This window comes from Crocodylus siamensis, chromosome 4, assembly GCF_052110815.1.
Source record: "Crocodylus siamensis isolate JL-2025a chromosome 4, ASM5211081v1, whole genome shotgun sequence".
Classification (NCBI taxonomy): domain Eukaryota; kingdom Metazoa; phylum Chordata; order Crocodylia; family Crocodylidae; genus Crocodylus; species Crocodylus siamensis.
The window spans coordinates 113,177,620-113,198,270 of NC_143398.1; the positions used below are offsets into that span (position 1 = coordinate 113,177,620).

The 20,651-nt window shown below is 41.8% G+C and overlaps 1 protein-coding gene across 15 annotated transcripts in view; it reads left to right on the forward strand.

Annotated features, from left to right (window-relative positions):
* ERC1 (ELKS/RAB6-interacting/CAST family member 1) overlaps nt 1–20,651 on the forward strand; it is a 478,195-nt gene that overhangs the window by 142,724 nt on the left and 314,820 nt on the right. For 8 of the 15 annotated variants that reach the window (XM_090043415.1, XM_090043421.1, XM_090043417.1 and 5 more), the window contains exons 4-7: nt 4,048–4,122; nt 9,606–9,761; nt 11,350–11,433; nt 14,188–14,355. In XM_090043415.1, the coding sequence (XP_089899541.1) occupies nt 4,048–4,122; nt 9,606–9,761; nt 11,350–11,433; nt 14,188–14,355 (483 nt within the window). The remainder of the gene's footprint in view (nt 1–4,047; nt 4,123–9,605; nt 9,762–11,349; nt 11,434–14,187; nt 14,356–20,651) is intronic. The other 7 variants (XM_090043419.1, XM_090043420.1, XM_090043423.1 and 4 more) reach the window with 1 other exon arrangement.

Consider the following 20,651-nt stretch of genomic DNA (forward strand, 5'->3'; position numbering starts at 1 on the left):
AAAAGTTTTTCTTTGTTACAAATGTTGGGTACATGACCTGATTTCAGATAAGTTAGGTCAGTGATTCTCAACCAGGATGTGACAGCACCTTTGCGTGCCTTGAGATCCTTTCAAGGCTGCCATGAGGTGCCATGCAACATTAGTACTGCTAGGTGTGCAAACATGATATTTCAAATGGGAATCCATAGTGTTAGAAACAGCCATGACCTGTTGCAGTTTTTCTGAGATCCTTGTAACAGAAGAATTACTCTATTAGTTGAATGAAATCTAAGCGCTGACATTTTCCAAAGGATCCCTTGAGTCTGAGGAGGTTGAGAACCACTGATTTAGGTTATACTTTCCATTGTCTTGTCTCTCTCACACACGCATTAAACATTTAACTAACTTACCTTCCCCAGTGGGACTACAAGTAAATTAAGACTTACAAGTGCCTTCTGTTAGGGAAAGTTGCAACACTGCCTTTTCAATTTTTGTATTCTGGGGTTCGTATTCTTACTCTTTTACTCTGCTCTCCCTGAACTAATTGGTAAAATGATTGCATGCTTCTGAAAATCCTTTCTTAGTGTCCACTCCTATTCTGTTCTCTTGTAAAATTGTTTCCCTAACAGTCACGAGATAGGAACTCCATTAATGATTATTTTATTTTTTTTCTAAAGGTGTATTGTATTGTGTTATAGAGACAGCACAGAAAGCTTTTGCTGACTTCAGTTGCGCTTGCTCAGTGCTTCTGCAAATTAGGCTCCATGATTCAGACAAGAGAAATTGTACCTCTAAAAATGAGGAATGCATGACTAGTGGCTCATTAGAATTTTGATTTGGAAATTGAGTATTCTCTAGGAATTGTGTGGTATAGATTGGGCTACTGCAAAGTTCTCATGTGTGACATTTACCTCGTTTTGTCATAATTTGAAATGTCCTCATGGTTTTCAGAATTTAAAAATATATACATACACAAAATGTCAAAGCAAAGCAAAACCCAAGTCTTTCATCTATTGTGCATTACCAGTTGCCACAGTAGTATTTCTGGTGCTTGAGCTAAAGGATTTTTCTTCTCCTCCTGCTAGTTTATGTATAACCATTTATGTTCCATGAAGTAGCTGTAGAAAGAATTCATAACATGCTGAGAATAGTGTAATATCCATGTCATCCCCATTTTACAGATGGCATTTTCAAGGACAAAGGTATAACAGGTCTTCGCTGAGAGACAATTTAGCTAACCCCTTTGTATTTAAGTGTGATATAATAGAACTGTGTAACCTGAAAGAGTTCAGAAGTGCATGTAAAACTCCTGTTTTTGTCTATTATTGTTATTATTATTAGTTGCTGTATTTTATAGTATTTTACACTGATAATTCATAATACTTAATAACAAAAAATATTGTTTTTCTAGGGATTTTGTTGTCCTGCCCTATGGTACTATTGCCAAAGGGGTGGGTGCCCTCCAGATGCTGTCTTTCTATTTTGTTAAGCAGCAGTGGGACTAAGCATTTTCTTCCTAAGGTACTTAGTGAGATAGATGCTGCCGCATGGGGAGATAGCCTTGGCTTTAGACTCTTTATGGTTTTTGGCATGCTGTCAGAATTAAGCACTAATCACACAGTGCAGAGATGGGATGCAGTTGTTTGGCTTGTAAGTTATCCAAGTCAGAATGGAATAGTATAGGATGGGCAAAATGCATCTCTGTAAATGTAAGGCATTATCTTTGCTAAAAAACAAAACTTTGCTGCAAACGGACTTCTCAAAAAGGGTTGTAAAAAGATTTTATAATGAAAAGTTTTGTGCCTCCTAATGAGCAAGAGTAGTCCGGTAATTCTCTGCAAGATGTCCTGTGTGTATTCTGTCATCTCTCTCTCTGTCACTATAGTTTTGCAGCTTCAGGGAAGGGACTCTTTGCACATTAATGAAGTTTCTAATACACAGTGATAATTACTGAAATAGAAATAATATCTTGTACAATACACGTTTGGTAGAATCTTTTTGGCAGTCCCCTTCTTTCAGCGCATACTCTTTCTTTCTCTCTCTCTCTCTCTCTCTCTCACACTCACTTAATGTTTTAGGAATGGTTGCTTATTTTTCTTTTGTTAAGAGCTGCTGCCTTTTTCCTTTTCCCTGCATTACTTTAGGGGAAAAAAAAGACCATGTGCCAGGAGCAGTTAAGCATGTCAGTTTTATATTTAGGGGAAATTTATATAACTCAAAACAGGATACTTTCCATTAAGGTGTCCACACAAGTGTGAAGAATTCTCCTCAGTGCTATTCCCTTTTTTCATACATTTTTAAATTAGGGAAGTCAGAGAGAAGTAACCATATTTTTAATGCTGAGGTCAGCGAAACCCTGTTCACTTTGTCCCCTATTAAAAATGAACTGGTTGTAAAAAATGGTGACTTTCAACTTCAGAGGGTATTGTTAAAGTTGTAGATTTCAGTCTTTTGTTTTAGACAACTTTTATTAGGTGCCATTCAACAGAGATTTTTGGAATTTAGATTGATATCGTTGTTCAGCTTCTGTCCTCACTGAAACATTGAACATGGGCTTGTTGATTTCATGTCTGGAAGTACCGTGTTTGCCATGCGAGTTTTTCTGGCATAAATTTGAGTTTCGCGTTTTTGCCAGCATTCTCCAAATAAAAAATAATCTAAACTGTAAGTTGGGTTTTGAATATAGCATCTGTTTTCCACTGCATGCATCTTTTTTACTGTTCACAGGACTAAACTTATGTAAACAGGTGCAAAGACTCGAGAGTCAGGGTAGTCTAATCTCTAGTAGTCTAGAGTAGTCTGGGAGGCACATTTTTGACTGCTAGGCTGTATTCTGATAGACTCCCATTGTGGCCTTTGTCAAATCACTTCACCGTTCTGCTTCGCTCTACCCTAACAGCACTACAGTGCTGGTTACCTACCTCAGATTTAATTAATGTTTGCAGTCTTTTGAAAGCAGGGTATGAATCAATCTTGCAAATGTATTTTGTTCATTTATTTAGCAAGAAAGCTTTTAATCAGCAAGTAAAATTTTTCATCACCATCCTTGTGGAAGATGTAGTTGAATACATTTTTTTCTCTGATGTAGTAAATGTTCTTCGTTCTTTCAAGGTTATAAATATCTTCATTAAGTTAATTAAAATCTCATTTTTAATTGTGTGCACAAAGATGCAGTAAACTATAGGATTTCCCAAGGGTTTTGCTGTCTATGTTTCTCTCATTTTATTTAATATTGTAGTGTGTGACACAACAGCGGTACCTACATTTAACACATAACCCTATGGATGATTCATTCTTCAAGATCAGTATAGAGAAAACACACTAGTCAAGATCTGCTTTTCCCCCTAATTGTATTTTTTTATCCTGTAGCAGTTTGGAAAGGGCTTAGAGCAGTTCATCTCTTTGCCATTTTATATTCTATAGGCAGCTCCCTGGAGCATGCTAGCAGAATGACTACATGCCCTTTTCATAGCTACAGAAATATCACACAGGCATTTGTCATCCTCCCCGTGGCATACTGTAAACCTCTGGAGCACCTTAACCATCCCTTCATGTTTTTTCAGCCACCCTTGCAGCCTCCATGGAGACAGGTTTTCATCCCAGGTAACCAAGTTGTTGCTGCTCTGGGGTAGAAAATGTGCGAAAGCAGCTTTATCAGCACAGATGCTCCCAATAGCTTGTTAAACACAGAATAGATTATTGTTGTGGTGTTTTTAAATTAATCCTCCCAAACATATAAAATATTTCTATGCTTCACAAGAACTGAGTTACCTTTAAACATTTGATGACTTGCTCACTGGCCAGGTAGCAGGAATTTTGATTGGCTTCAGTTGTATCAGCTGAACAGTTATTGGTAGGTATTCAAAGATCAGGTTTTCTGTATGTTTGTAAATGAGCTCATGTTCTGTCCAGTAGGCTGTAGCCTGTCATTTCTCTAATATGTGAGATCACACTAAACAAAATTCAGACGATGGCTGCATCAGAAGGCAGAGGTACTATTCTGTTTTATTAGAAGGCTACAATAACTTGGCTTGGTGTTAACTCTTTGCTTGTTTTCTGTTGGTGCAGGAGATACATCGTCGGTTTGAAAATGCTCCGGACTCTGCCAAGACAAAAGCTCTGCAAACTGTTATTGAGATGAAGGTAAGAGATACCATATTGTAAAAAAGAAGATTCTGTTCTCTGGTACAAAGTGAGCAGATGGAATTTGGCACTGAAAATCTGAGATGCTGTATGAGATACAGTGCCTGTTCCAGTATTTTTAATTAAAAAATTCTTGGAGATTTTTCATTGTAGTTTTATTGTGGTGGTTTGTGCCATGACAGATGTCTACTTTGTCTGCCTCTACTGGGTTTTATGGTTTCCAGACAATTAGCCAAGTTTTCGTTACATTCTGAGGATGAGAATGATGAAATAAATGGCTGTCTTAATGATGGTAGTGGACATTCTTTCCTTCTACAGTATTTTCTCTTCCCAGAAAAAGCAGTGGTGGCCACCAAAGGGTTGAGAATTGCCTGTGTAAAGCAATACTGTGCAACACGGAGGTTGGAATAAAAAGAGTTTGAAAACACAACAGTGCTGTTGTTGTTTACGAGCCTTATGCCCGTGTTTGTAGCATAATAATAATAATCATCTCTTGCACAAATCACACACACACACACACACACACACACACACACACACTATGTGTGTTTAACTATAAGCCAGATACAATTTTTGTCAAGAGAAAAGGGTGCTGTGTGTTTCAGTGGAAATGGAGGCTCATGCTTCTTCAGAGAAATGAATGGAAAGCCTGTGTGTTTGATATCTAGACAAATCCATGGATGATGACAAATCCATGGATGATAGAAATATTAATAGCTTTCAAAGAGAACTGTTGGAGATGTTTTCTCTGGCATTGCTAAACCGATACAAGTGAATCAGGGATGGATCACTTTAGATATAGCCAGTGCAACAGTCTCCCTCTATATCAGTGATTCCAACCAGGAGATAATTCTACCTGGAGATTCTTTTGAGGGGGTTGGGGGTGTGCCACACAATGTTTGCACTGTTAGGTGTGTAAACATGATTCACAAGATAAATCCAGAGATTTTAATAGAAATCAATAGTTTCATAGATTTCGTAGATGTTAGGGCTGGAAGGGACCTCGAAGATCATCAAGTCCAGCTTGCTGCCCCAGGGGCAGGAAGTCAGCTGGGGTCATAGGATCCCAGCAAGGTAAGCATCCAGGTGTTTCTTGAATGAGTCCAGAGTAGGTGCCTGCACCACTTCTGGAGGGAGTCTATTCCAGGTCTTGAGGGTTCAAACAGTAAAGAATTTTTTCCTTATGTCCAGCCTAAAACAGTCTTAGAGGAGTTTATTGGTCCTTGTTTTTTCTTGGGGTGCTCTGGTGAACAGACGTTCTCCCAGATCTTGATGTATCCCCTTATATACTTATAAGCAGCCACCAGGTCCCTCCTGAGCCTGTGCTTTTCCAGGCTGAAGAGTCCCATGGCTCTCAGCCTCTTTATAAGGCCTGTCCTCTGATCCTGCCCTCTGATCTTGTGCGTGGCTCTCCTCTGGACTCTCTCAAGCTTCTTGAAATCCTTCTTGAATTGTGGAGCCCAGAATTGGATGCAGTACTCCAGCTGCAGCCTCACCAAGGCTGAGTACAGCAGGAGGATGACATCCTGCGATTTACTTGTGAAACATCTATGGATGCAAGCCAGAGTTTGGTTTGCTTTACCAGCTGCAACATCGCATTGGTGGCTCATGTTCATCTTGTGATCAGTCATGACCCCTAAGTCTCTTTTGGCCATGGTGCTAGCAAGCGTAGCACTGCTGGGCCTATAAGCATGCTGTGGGGTTTTTTTCCCCGAGGTGGAGTACCTTACATTTATCAATATTGAACGTCATCAGGTTTGTATCCGCCCACTTCCTAAGTTTATCCAAGTCAGCCTGGGCCACTAGCCTGTCCTCAGGTGTGGACGCTATGCCCCGAAGTTTAGTGTCATTGGTGAACTTAGCCAACGTGCTTCTGACACCAATGTCCACATCATTGATAGTTGTAGTCTTCCAGAGTTTTTTGCAACAAAAGAACTGGTATATTATTTTTGTATAATAAAAAAAAGAGAGAGAACTAACAACTGGCATTTTCCAGGTCATTCCGAGTAAGTTTCCAAGTCCCGGGGGTGTCTTAGATCTAAAAAGATTGAGAACCACTGCTCTGAACCATCCACTTGTGCCACTGTTGGAGACAGGATTCTGGGTGAGATGGACCATTGGTTTGACCCGGTGTGGCATTTTTTATGTTCTTATGTTCTTACATGTAAGCAAAGAACACAATGTTAGGAGATATTCTAAGTTATGTCATGGCATCAAGTACGACAAGTCTACAGGGAAGTTGTGTGGAGACAAACTGAGTGAATTAAAATGGTCTTTGAAAAAGCAACAATCCATTTTCACACAGGCACATCCTACAAGTAAGTGTTGGAATAGTGATTGTTAGCTGTGTCCTTTTCCAAGAAAGAGCTGCTGTTTCAAAGCCCTTTTGCCGAGGTAGAGTTCTTAAAGAAAGAAATGATGAAGGCTGCAGACATTGTGTGCCCACAGAAGTGACAAACTTATACAAAAAGCAGCCTCTCAGGAAACACAGCAGCCAACAAAATCTGATTTATCAGATAATTTGTACAAGGAAAGGCATGTGCTTCTTTTTTTACTAGCTATTGAAGAAAGCAAAAATGTGAATGATTTTGCACAGCTAGAGTTATGTTTGTTCAGGTTGTCAATCAAGAAATGAATGTGACAGATGGTTTTTTGAAGTTAGTGCCAACTAAAGGAAAGGACCTTTTCAACAGATGACCACAGCTTTGGACAAATTAAATGTGGACTGGAGAAGGGAACTGAATGTTGCAACAGGCAGGACTTGTTCCATGTTGGGAAGTAACACAGGATTTGGGGGAAAACTCGAGAGTAAGGGGCAGAGTATCTAGACTGGGGCGGGCAGTAATTTTGGGCAGAGGGCCGCTTACTGAGTTTCGGCAAGCCATTGAGGTCCGTGTGACAAGCAGCCCGGGGCAGATTAATATTAATTTTCTAAATTTTTTAGGGGCCCCACAGGCCGAATAGAATGACCTGGCGGGCCACATCTGGCCCCCAGGACGCATTTTGCCTACCCCTGATCTAGATCATGAGTTCTGTGTTTTTCATTGAATTCCACATCAGGAAGCTCTCTCTGCCAAAACTCTGGGTATGGCTCACAGGGTTGTTAGCCATTGGAGAAAAGTTACTTTCAGCATGGATTGCTGTATTATGCTGAAGTGCACTCACTGAATTGTAGGGCTGTCTTAAAGTGCTTCCTTAAACAGTGATGCGACATTGAAGTATTTATGAGAAAGAAAGAGAAACCTGCAGCTGAACTTCAAGATGAAGAATTATTACAGGATCTTGCCATCTTGATGAACACATTCAGGCATTATAGTACTCGAAACTCAAAAATGCACGGTCAGAACTAGCTTATGACTGTGTTTTATGCCTTTGAAATGAACCTCTCATTGGGACAAATAGCTCTGTGCAGTGTAGCACACTTTTCCACCTTGAATCCACTGCTACTTACCACTGGGATTGAAGGTGGTAAGGGCCTAGAAAAATATGTGGTCAATATTTCAGGCACGAATTCCAGAACAGGTTCTCTGATTTTTTGGAGCCACGAAGCAGAATTAAGACTTTTCAGCACCCCATTCCCTGTTTGTCCGGAATATGCCCATCAGTAGCTGCAAGTGGAACTCGGAGATCTTCATTGGAACACTACACTGAAAGATAAATTCTCAAAAGTTAGGATTCACAAACCTGGGAGAAAACTATCCAGCAATAAAATCCTTCACATCGAGGGTGTTCTCTATGTTCACAAGAAAATGCACATGCATACGGATCTTCTTATGTATGGACATTAACGATCAAAGCTGTGCTCAAGATGCAGTGAAAACCACTTGAATGTCGCCCTGAAAGTGGCTCTGGCACTGTTGTTAGGACTAAACATACAGGAAATAATTGCAGCCAAGAGGTGCCAGGTGTCCAGGAAGAGTCCTAGCAGTTTGTAAGACATTAATTTGTGCAAAATATTTTTTTGTTTTGCTTTAAATTCACCTTACATTCTCTTCATTTTCTTAATAAGCTCTGTAGCAAATACTTTTTCAAAACAAATTAATTTTTTCACACATTTGGATACTTGTTTGTAACAATTTTTTATACAACCCAAAATTTAAAAAATGGTCTATGTTGAAAACATAGGCTTGTCACAAACATAGACTGAGCTTACTGAGTTAATAACAAATTTGGTGAAAAATTTAGGATGTGACCTGCAAGTACCTGCAAAGCAGAGAATATGACTTGTTCACTAATATGTGTTTAACATCCATGAGTAGAGTGATGGCTGCTTTAGTGGATGCAGTTTGGAAAATGAATAATCATGTACATTATTAAGCATAACATTGTGGGCTCTGTGTACATCAGTTCTCCCTCTTCCTAACACTTGAGAGTTCCATGGAAACAATGCATTGAGCAGTTTGGAAAACTTCCATTTATTCTCTTAAATTGAAAAGAATATGAAATATATTGTTTACCTGTTTGCTTTTTCTAACAATGTAAAAAAGTATCTGAAATCATCTGTGAATGGCTGACTATAGGTTTGCATCCTCTACAGCAGGGGTGTCAAACTCAGCTGGCCCCAAGGGCTGGATGAATGGTGTAGGGCTGGTTCGTGGGCTAGACCAGGCCCATGCCTTTCTCCTCCTGCCCCCCACATGCCTGACCCAGTGTATGTGGAATTTACCCATCTGGGATGCCAGCCCAAGTGGGCTGTGTGGGTGGTGCAGCCCAGGACCTGTCTCCAGGAAGATGCCCGGTTGGTGCAGCCTGTGGTCTGGCCTAAGCAAGTGGTGCAGTTGGTGCAGCCTGAGGCCTAGATTTCAGCAAGTGCTGCAGTCAGCACAGCCCAGGACTGGCCCCAGTGGGCAGCACTGTCTAGAATCCAGCCCTAGTGAACACTGCAGATGGCATGACCTGGGATCAGCCCCAGTGAGTAATGTAACCAGGAATCTGTCCCCAGTGAGCATTGCATGTGGTGCATCCTGGGTCTGGCCCCAGCAAGCACTACATGCCCTTTATGGCCCATATTTTGTTCCCCAACTTGGAACCCTCACTTCATTGACGTTAGTTAAGCACATGTTTCATGTGTTTTTATACTATATCCTTGGATTAGGGTTGATGTGAATCTGCCTTTTCTACAATTAGAGCCAAACGTGTCCCATCATAATATCTGTTGTACATACTCTCTCTGGACTGCAAGCTTATATTTTTCACATGGTTTTACTGCCCTAGCAGTAAATATTTTTGGGCCCTAGCAACATGGTAGTTTAGCCTTAAACTTCTCCTTTGCTTTCAGAAATGAGGTGAAAAAATGTCTGTTTCACAAAATTTATATGCTAGCTTTCAAATAGGTGATGTTTAAGTGGGTGGAGACCAGTTCTTTTAGGATCATTTATTGAAGGGCAGTTCCAGTTCCAGCACACATATGTCTTCTGTTCCTCTCATGGTTAACAAGTCATTTAACATTATGTTGCTTTTTTATCTCATCTTATCCTTTTTAGGACTCAAAAATCTCCTCCATGGAGCGAGGTCTCCGGGATTTGGAAGAGGAGATCCAGATGCTGAAGTCAAATGGAGCTGTGAGCACGGAGGAGCGGGAGGAGGAAATGAAGCAAATGGAGGTGTATCGTAGTCATTCCAAATTCATGAAAAATAAGGTAATGAGAAAAGTGATAGTAATCATGACCTCTCTGACTACTAGGGAAGAGATGGGAAAAGTATTTATACTTAGCTATTCAACCAAGAATGTAGTTGGGACTTGCATATTACCCTAACCACTTGGAAATGGTGCAAAGGTATCTACACTTGGCTTTGAAATGGAATAGCCTCATAATTTTTAAGAGAAACTAGGGAATTGTATGCTCAGTAAGAAGAAGGGCCAAATTCGGCTCACTACTTTGGTTGACTTGGTTGCAATTTTTTGTGCATCTCTGGGCCCTTTATAATCCTTTTGATAGGATTAGGTTAATTTAGTCTAACAGGCTTTTTAAATATACTTTATAGAGGGAAAAAACTATTTCTGTATGAGCTGATGGATCATTATGCTATGATCAAAAGGATTAACATGATTTCAGTGTTGTTTTGAGCATGAGTGCTTAAGTTTCAGTTGTGTTGTCCTTCCAGCAGTGTTGTCACAGGACGGACAGATTCCACTGTAGCAGTGGTGGCTAGATGCTTTACGCATTTGGAGATGTTTGTATGCCGGTGGCATTGGGAAATCCTGGTCCTCAGGCACAGAGGTGGCACAAATAAATTACTGTACTGTGTAGAATGTACAGTTGATGTATACTTTATTTCTACTGGATTCTTTGGAGCTCTCATCACTGCACTGAACTGATTTGTTTTATGCTTATAGTTTTCACTTACTGGAGAGTGTTGAACACAACTGTTGTATCATCTTAAAGAAGAAATATACATTAATAAGACTTAGTAAGACTTGTTAGTAACCTTCCACTCAATCCAGCTTAATGATTTACTCCAAGAAAAACTTTTCTCCTTGCATCCTGTTGAACTATCACTAGAAACTGAATACAAAACCTCCCAATATTAGGAATATGAAAAGACTATTTAAATTGTCTTCTACCTCATGTCTGCTACTAAATTGTCTACTGTTTCATGCCTCACCTTGTTAGCAGTTTGCTTCTCCATCCCCTTCTTTAGGCCTAACGAACACATTCTCCTTTGGTTTATTTCTGTACTGCTTCCGTCCCTTGTGCTCTCTTTTCCTGCTGACACCTTGCTCCCTAACTCTAGTTGATTTAACAGCCTGTTCCCCCTTGTGACTTGTCCAGCTCCAATCCTGATGTATCAGCCATACCCTGCAGTCCTGTCTTGTTTTATAAGTACACAGAATCATCTTTTTAATAAGATATTTTGTTGGCATCAGTAGCTGCCTCAGGATAACTTATCCCTCTAAAGCCAAGGATTTTCTCTTGCTATTTCTGCCTGAATTTTCTATTTGTTTCTTTTTTCAAAATGGTTGTACTATGTGCTCTACAATTGAAATAATAGCTGCAACCACATTTGTAGTGTCAATTTTTGCAAGGATGATAATGAAACTCTTGCCTGAGGACTTGACAATACAGTGACTTTAACCCCCAGAGATCTTGACAGAGAAGGGAATGAGGAACCAATCTTGACCTTACTATTTAGTTTTTAATTAGTTGTAATCACTTTGTTGGCTGAAAGAGGTCGGCTAAAAGATGATAAATGTTGAAATTGAAAAGAATAACAATGTCGTGGCAGGTAGAGCAACTGAAAGAAGAGCTAAGTGCCAAAGAGGCTCAAGGGGAGGAGCTGAAAAAGGGAGCGGCTGGTCTCCAAGCTGAGGTCTCTGCTGTAAGATTTCTCTCTTTGTGTGCAGTGGCCATTTGCTGGGGCTTTGCTAGCTCTATGACTTCCTGGGTAGCTTACGCTTCTCTTAAACTTTGCGTCTTTAGTACTAGAACTAACCAGTCTCCCCTACTGTGCATCTGTCTGTTGTTCACATCCTCTTGGCATCTGTAGCCTCACTGTTTAAAACACACTCTGACTACCCGTATTTGCTCTCTGAGACAAAGATTCTACTTTAGTGACGATTTCACAGATGGGCAGCGTTTCTAAAGTGCTTGGCACCCACCATTAGGCTCAGATTTTCAAACGATGCAATGCTTCATTTAGGGATCAAAATAAACAGCCAGTTTTTTTTTTTTTTTAAAAACATGCTCACCTGTCTTGTAAATGTCTCCATGACTATAACAGTTTAAACTGGTGTGTACTAAGTACTTTTTAAAATTGGCCTTTGGTTAAGTACTTACCAAAGATTTGAGTGCTTTTAAAAATCTGCCCCTGTGTTGTGTTAGCAGTGTATGTTAAAACTTCTTCTTTTTCTAAATACTGCATGTGCTGGGTGATCAGCGTGTGTCACAGAGGAGAAAGATATGAGCACTTAATGCTGCCTTTAACTTTCTGTGGAGCTCTGAACCCTATCATATTCTTTCCCAGAAACCTTGAGCATAGAGGCTTTTTGGGCTTGCAGCTCAGATGTTGTGTTTCTAGATCCAGTGAATTTAAGGTTTTGCCTGGGACTTTTAATAGTTTGTCCTGTCCTTATATATAAGCAAAACACTTTATCTGTTTAAAATATCTGTGATTAAAAAGGTGTAGAATTTCGTTTCAAGATGGATCCGACATGTCTTTTTCTAGTCTATGTGTGGCTTTCTAATGGGAGAAATTTATCTGTCTGTCTAGACAGATAGATTAGATTTAGATATGTAGGGAAAAACGGTACACACACACACTTTTTTTTTTTGGTTTAGAGACTGCATAAAACTGAACTATCCCCAAATTCTGCAGTCACTTGCTTTTTCTTGTGGTGTGCCTAAGGATACTAACATAGCGGTGGGGGTTGGATTAGGAGTTCCAGTGTGAGTAGTTCACAGTAGAAGCATAATTTGGATGCTACAATACACACTTGCATATTGCTCTGCTAAATGAAATGGAACTTTTTTATTGGAAGTTTTTGATAGTAGTAAATAGATTTAAAGTTAGAAATAGACTGTCTCATCTCCAGTCAGAATTAAGTAAATAACATCTGATAATTCGGGAAAGGAAATTCTCTTTATCTCCCCTCCATTTTATCTATTACAAAAGGGTAAAAATCATGTTATGCTGTTTTCAGTTTTTACACATATACACATGCAAAATGTTCCTCCCTTTGCTCGCTCGCTCTCTCTCTCTCTTGCTTGCTCTCTCACATGTCATTTTATAATGGAGTGCAGCAGTGTTTGGTGACATCATTTGGTGCTAGAAAAACTAATATCCTGTGGTAAAGATGTACATAAAAGCAGCGCTTTAGCAGAAAGACATAGGAATTAAACTAATTGACTTTGTTCCTTCCATTCATTACTAATATCACCTTATATTATTACAATTATATTTTATCATTCATGCTGTTTTTTGTGAATGCCACTCATCTTGGCGGGGGGCAGGGGATCTGATTTTGTTTTTCATTATTTCCTTCAACTTTCTGTTGCACATATTTAACATTATGCTAATAGACTTGGGTTGCCAGCACCACAGAGGAAGTTGTTTGCAAGTTGCTTAAAACATTTCTGTATATTTTTGATTTCACAATGAACTATCCATTTTTTGGATCAACCTGTTAATTGCCATTTTTTTGTTGGAAAGTGGGGAGACAAATTCTAAGTTTCTAATCAGACCTATTGTATATGTCCATCTTAAGGCTCAGTGCATTTCTTATTAAGCATGTACACTTGTCGTCAAGTCTGAGTCAGAGTGTCTGAGATGGTGTTTGTGTTTAGATTGTGGTTTAACACCATCTCTAAACATACCTCTGAAATTTTTCATTATTTGTGCATGAATAGGACCACACCTTGGCTGAAACCTATGGAAATGTGACAGACTCCAGTGGACTTTAAAAGTGAACAGTGATCTTCACTACAGGGCAGGTTTCAAACAGATTTTTTGGGAATGAAAAGTGGAAATTTTGGTATCAGTTATTTTATAACATATTCAGATCCACTTCAAGAAATTTCTTTTCCTAGGAGGGGTGAAATTGTAGTTTCACAAAGACTGCGACAATTAAAGGCATGTTTCAATGATATTCTTTGCAGAGATGCAATTGGGATGGTGATGAGGGCAAGAAACCTGAGGGCAGGAAACCTGTCGTAATTGCCCTGGAAAGGCAAACACACCTTCTAAGGAGAGCGCTCTAAAGCATACTAAATATATCTGATTTGTTTAGGTCTACAAGAGGCCTAATATTTGTACATATCAAGTACATGTCTGCTTCATATTCAGTAAAATACTGGCTGTCAGGTAACTAATCATGGCTGGCAATGTGAATGATGGCTGAGGATGGGTTTCACCCATTACTTGTCCGCTCTTCGTTTTTCTGATATCCAGTGTATGATGTGAAACCCAACCTTGTAGATACGTGAAGTCTTTAAAGTTCTGTGGTGACAATCTTTAAAATAGTATCCTTTTCTTTGGTAATTGGATGAATACTAACTTTTCATTGCAGTTTTAAAGGTTAGACTGTTAATTCTCTTTTCTCTTCCTCTTGTTGGGTTTCTCCTTTAGATTGGTCAGGTGAAACAGGAGCTATCACGTAAGGACACAGAGCTGCTGGCTTTACAGACGAAACTGGAGACCCTTACAAACCAATTCTCTGACAGCAAACAGCATATTGAGGTGCTGAAAGAGTCTCTTACAGCAAAAGAGCAGAGAGCAGCCATCCTCCAGACAGAGGTGACACAAGCAATTTTGTACCTGTTAGCTGTTTTGTGGAGAAATATAGTATGGGTTGGGTGACCTATTTCTGTATGGTTTCTTGCTTTGGAAATAGAGTACGTTCAAAATTCTTTTCTCTGAAGAAGCTTGCCGTGCTGAGTGACTCTCAGCTGGGGTGATGCAGCACCCCCTCTTTTTAAGGGTGCCCTACTGCTCCTCCCACCAAGTGGAGCTGCCTCATTGCTCCTCCCTGCCGTGTCCTGCCGGAGTCCCCATGCTCTTGTTTGAACTCTGTGCAGCTCCCAGGCTGCTCACACCTCAATACCCTGTTGCCCTTCTCCTTACAGAGCTGAGCACTGGTGCTTGCAGCTGCTGCTTCTCTTGCCAGCTTCACTCCCTCAGCAGGTACTTTATAGCCCATGGCCAAACCTACCCCAGGAAAGTCCAGAATTCCCTCTTGCATAATGACAGCTCAGCACCAGCCACAACAAAGCTACTTTTGTGCTTCCCTGGCATCTACAGGGCTTGCTGGCACTGAGTCCAACCACCGTCTCCCTTTTGAAGCCAGGGCAATATCCCTGTGCTGGCACGCTGTATCCCTACATCACAAAATGACTGGCATTGAATGAACTAGACAGTGTGGCTCCCCAGACCTGCTATGTCCAAACAAGCCTGCTTTGGTAGGAGGAGCTGGGGACCCTAGTTACCTGAAGTAGTGACTTGGGCTCTCCCCTATGGTTGGTCCCTGGGGCCAGCAGGATGTTCAGTCAAGCAGCAGGAGCCGGAGGAGAGGTGTGTCCTTGCAGAGGAAATTTGAGTCCTCTGGTGATCTGGGAAGCCTGCTTCTCTGGGGGTATGGGTTGTAGGAATTCAATGGGGGGTAGTTTAAGGCACAAAAGGCACTGCCCTGGCCAGTGCCACATACTGAGAGAGCCCTCAGCAGGATGGCAGTGGAGAGTCCCAGGAGCAGGACTCTGCCTTTCATCACTTGAATTGCATGAGGGGGCTGATACCTCCTAAGGGGTAGGTATGCTTAGGGAAAACAAGCACCTCCAGAAGACCCATTTATTTCCACTGCCTACTCATTGTTTTCTAATTTTAGAAATGCAGCTGAAAACTGGGTCTGGGAGGGAGAGAGGGCAGGGAGGGAGAGGGTAAGGCAGGGAAGAAAATCATTCTCAGCAACGATTTAAAGAATAAAAATAAAGCCAAGCTCGACTAGCCTGTCTTGCAGACAAGGACCCTGGTCTTCATAGAGTGAGAGCTCAACACTTCTGAAAAATTAGCTTTAACGTGTCTCAGCTGAACCTTGTAAAAAGTGGAGCACCTAAAACAGCAATTTTCATCTAGGGTGCCCCTGGGACGCATTCCTCCAGGCAAAGGCAGAGGAGTATGTCTCCTTTGCGCAAAGCAAAGGATCGGCTCCCTCTGCCTGCACCCACAGAGGATTCTGCTAGATACAAAAAAATTATGCAATAATGCCTTGAATATGAAAAGGCTGAGAACCATTGCTGTAGTCTGTCTCCTGGGCTGGGGACAGAAGTTAAACATAAACAGGTTTAAGTGATTAGGCACTGGTTTAAACCTGTAACAGAACAGAAGTTCAGTACACTTAAACCACTTTCAAAGTGGCTGAAACTGAGTTAAAATAAACCTGGATGGATGTAGACTTAAATGATTTATGTCAAACCAGTTTATGGAACGTCTGTCCCAGGTCCCCTCCTGGTTCAACTTAACTCACAGTCCTCCAGCATCCCAGGGTGCTGTGCAGCCCCAGGCTGTGCTCTCTGCTCCAACAGAGCAGGGCAGCCTGGCCTCCAGTTGTAAGCGGGGGGGGATTCCCCAGCCCTGGTTCCACCTTGGCCAGGGAGAATCAGCCTGGCTCCCAGCAGGGGTGGAGGGAGTTCAGCTCCACTGTGGGCTTCCCCCCATGCTGGCAGGGAGAGTAAAGACCCCACTGGAGGCTCTACCCCATGCTGGGGAGGGATGGGGAGGGAGAAGGTGGTTGTTTCCCCTCCACCCCCAACTCCCTTCTCAGTCTGCCCACTGGCCAGAGAGGAAGCATGGCCGGGTGATTGTCCTGGCTTGGGTGTGGGGAGTAAAGGCCCCAAGTTGGGCCCCACCCATTCTGCACTAGGCACAGCCTGGCTAGGGGTCCAGAGCCAGGCGGAGGGGTCCGTCTTTCACCCCCATTTCCTCCTCAGCTGGCCTGCCAGCCAGGAGCAGGTGTGGTCAGGTGATTGCGCAGGCTCAGGCTAGGGGAATAAAGTCTCCACTGCAGGCTTCCCTGCAGCCAGGAGCCAGGGCGATCACCTACTATGCCCCCTCCTAGGCCAGAAGATCAGCTGAGGAGGCAGTGGGGGGGAAAAGGGGCCCCCTCACCTGGCTCTGGGCCCTAGGTGGCAGGGGTAGGGGGCCATTTTACCTCCCATTCTCTTCTCAGCCAGCCTGCCAACCAAAGAAGAAATATGGCCAGATGATCGCCCCAGCTCCCAAAAGCAGAGAAGCTCACAGTGGGGGCTTAACTCCCTCTACCTAAGCCAGGAGCTGGGATGATCACCCAGCCATGCCTCCTCTGTGATCAATGGGCCAGCTGAGGAGGGAGTTAGCAGGGAAAAATGGCCCCCACGGTCAGCTTTCCTCGGCCCCCAGCACCAGGCACTGCCCAGGTGGGGGTCCAGAGCCAGGCAGGAGGAGGTACATTCCCCCCCACCACTCCCTCCTCAGCCCAAGCCGGGAGTTGGGGTCATCATTCAGCCACAACCCCTCCTTGGCCAGCAGGTTTACCAGGGAGGGAGTGGTGGGGGGAAAAGGCCTCCGCTGCAAGCTTCTTGCCCCGCAACCCCCTGCACCCAGCATAGTCCAGAGCTGAATGGGGGGGCGGGGGGCCGCATTCTTCCCACACATTCCCCAGCCAGCCAGCTGGCCAAGGAAGGGACAGTGCAGGGTTGGGGGGGGGCCCACAGTCCCTCCTCAGCCAGCCCAGACTGAGGAGGGGGCATGGTTAGGGGGACCACGTCCAGCACGGGGTTGGGGGGAGGTCAAAACATCCAGCTGGGGGCTTTTCCCTCTTCCCCCCTTCCCCAGTGCTGGGGAGACCTCAGCTGGTAGGCTAGTGGCGGGAAGGGTTCCCCCCAGGCCCTCTCCTTAACTGGCTGGAGACTGAAAAGGAAGTGTGGCTGGGGGAATTGCCCATCTCCTGACTCTCTGTGATGACCAGCAGGCTGAGAGGCATGCTCTAGTGCCCCCCACCTCCTGATACGGGGCACTGCAGGGGTCTGGCTGCCTTTCTGGTTTGAAAGGTGAACATCAGTTCATTTTCTGATTGGTTCAATCTAGGCAGTTTATAGAAATCTGCAAAAATTGAAATGATTCAGCCTCTGGCTTTCTGACTGTCTGTACTTAGCCCTAGTGGCTACCTTTCATGTTGCTGGGTCTGAGCTCATTAATTTCTCTTGTTCCCAAAAAGTGAGGTTTTTTGTAGGCAGGAACTTTGATAAGATATGTGCATGCAGCAGTAACATGCCATGAACAATTTGATGTTCTTAGGTGTATGTTAATTAATATTTTTTTCTGGCTGAATTGGATGGGTTTACAACCCTAAATGGAGCAAGTGGAGGAACTAAAGACATACTGGTGGTTGTCACTGAAGTTTCATTACCTCTCTCAGCACATACTGGAACTCTTGTACGACAGCCTGGACTTGCAGCTGAGACGTGAATATTATTTTTCAGACTTTATCTTCCATTCTGAAAATAGTGTTTTCTTAATTTAGGAACTTTGGGACTTGATAACAAAGCCTTGGTAAGCTCTTAGTTTATCTAGAGCAGAAGTATGCACTGAGCTTCATAAGTTTTAATAAGGACCTCAGTTACAATACTACTGGAAATCTTCAAGAATGAACTCAAATACCTGCTGTGTAAAGACAGCATTTAATGGTAGAAATAGACATAGGCTGGTATCTCATTTGTGCTGCCATAAAAAATACATATTTTGAGTCGAATAGACATCTCTGTCCTGCATTGTGCCACAGAAGTGGCACAATAAAAAGTAGTGGCACTTTATTGCAGTGGACATCTATTTGCTTTGCGGTGGGAGAGTTCAGGCAGCCTGGATCTGCCCACATTCTCCAGCTGCTCTTGGGGGGCACCCCAGAAATTTCCATGCAGGATCAGGCCCTTTAAGCTTCAGGAGCACCTGTCCAACTTTCTTCGTTTACACAGACATGCCCTGGGAATCTTCTTTGTAAGCGGGGATCTCCAGAGATGCACCCTAAGTGGTGAGAGCCCTCACAGGTCTCAGTGTAAAGGCACAGGATCCAGGGAATCAAGTGGGTGAAGCAAGAAGGCACAGGACAATGCAGGATCCCAGAGAATTTCAAGCGCTGTGTAGGCACACACTGAGTCAGCATGGGTTTGGGCTTGGAGGCTCAGGATGTTGGGTATTTTCTGGGTCATGCACCTCCATGCTGGGACTTGCACTGACCCTTGCTTACCTCTGTGTGGGTTGGCACATGACCCTGGTTCCATCAAGGAGGCTTGTGGCAATGAGGGATATGGGAAATTCCTGGGCAAGGGGAAAATGTTATCCGTCATCCCACATCAAATCCCTGGCTGATATGGGACAGTGGGCAATGAGTTTCATCCAATAAAGAAGATAAGCTCCAGCAGGACAGGCCGCACCACAGCTTGATCCACTTAGTGTGACTCTGTGTTTTTACCCTCAGTTCAATGTTGTATAAATGTAATGATGGGAAAGATCCAAAAGAGGGCACCCATGTATCAGAAATGGTTTCTCTTATTCATCACAGCAAAAGCAATATCTAAAGGTGTCCTGTGCATAAAGGAAGAGAAGTGAGTTTGGGGATGATAATAATGTAAGCCATTCATAATACACAATATCAGAAGAGAAATTTGTGGACTTTTTTTCTGATTAGGAATGATCTTTTCTTACCGGCGTCTAATAATTTGTCATCTAACCACATGTACAAGAAAAGTTACACAATGAACGTTTGTGGTTGCTGTGTAGTAGCTTTTGCGTTAACTCTTAGCCATGCGAGAGTGACTAGCTGCTTTGATTTTTAAATCAGCCATTTTAATCCAGATTTAATTTAGCATATAATCAATTTTAATCTTATTTGTATTTATACTAATTTGTCAGTTTATTGAGAAGGGATTTAATTTTTCTGGAGTGATGTAACCATTAAAACATGATTTTTTGCAACTACAAATTTGCTAAATTTGGTACTTTTTGTTAACCAGAAAGAGACCATACATCTACAAACATTTGTGTAGCTCCAACTGCACCTTCTCAGATTCTTAATTTTTACATTTTATTATGTTAGAAAATGGTGAATGAGTCATTTTTATATTAAAAAAATAGTTTAGCAAACATATCAAACTACATTTAGATGAAATTTGAAATTCATTGAAATTATTTTAAAACATTTAAAAATATTTTGTTTCCATAATATCATTAGTATAAAAAGGGGGGGAAAGTTACTTTATCAAAACATATCTTGCATTTAAAACTGCAAAATAAAATTTTATTTAGTAAACACTATCTCAGAAGCTTTAGGGGGTGTTGGTTGTAGCTGTGTTGATCTAATGACATAGGCGGGCAAGGTTCTTTGGGTAAATGTGATATCTTGTATTAGACTAACTAAATAGTTGTGTTTTGCAAGCTTTCAGATACAAACATGCTTCTTTAGGTACCCAAAAAGCTTGCAAAGAGCAATTTTACCAGCTATGTAGTTTGTCTCAGAAGTTTTAGGCACTTGTGGATTAAGAAAAGTGCATAGTAGGTTTTCTAAAAGTTCAGATTAGGTATTTAACTCCCACTAAAATCAATGGGAAATAGGTGCCGAAGCAGTGAAATTTCAGAAAAGGTCCTTGTTGGAGTATATTTTAAATATTTTTTAATAATTTGGAGTATATTTTAAAATTATTTTAATTGGCTATAGTAAGATCAGGCTCCTCTAAAATGATTTCAAATATAATTGTTTTCTAAATCATTTTTTTATTCACACTGATTTAGAAGAGTAGTTGAATGAATATTTTTCTGTGTTAGCCAAAAAAGCAACAATAATTTTGCATTTTAGAATGATGATTATATTAAGTTTTCTAACTTGTAATATTTAATTATATAAAGCTTTGGGAATAATTGCCTTAGAGAATACTAAAAGTGGACACCCATATAACATCAGTGTGTAGTGCAAGAACAAATGTGAATCTTCCTCTAAACAAGAAGTGCTTTTCTTTTTTATGGACATTTGGAGAGAGGAGGACTATTATGTTTTCTGTATACTGTTCTGT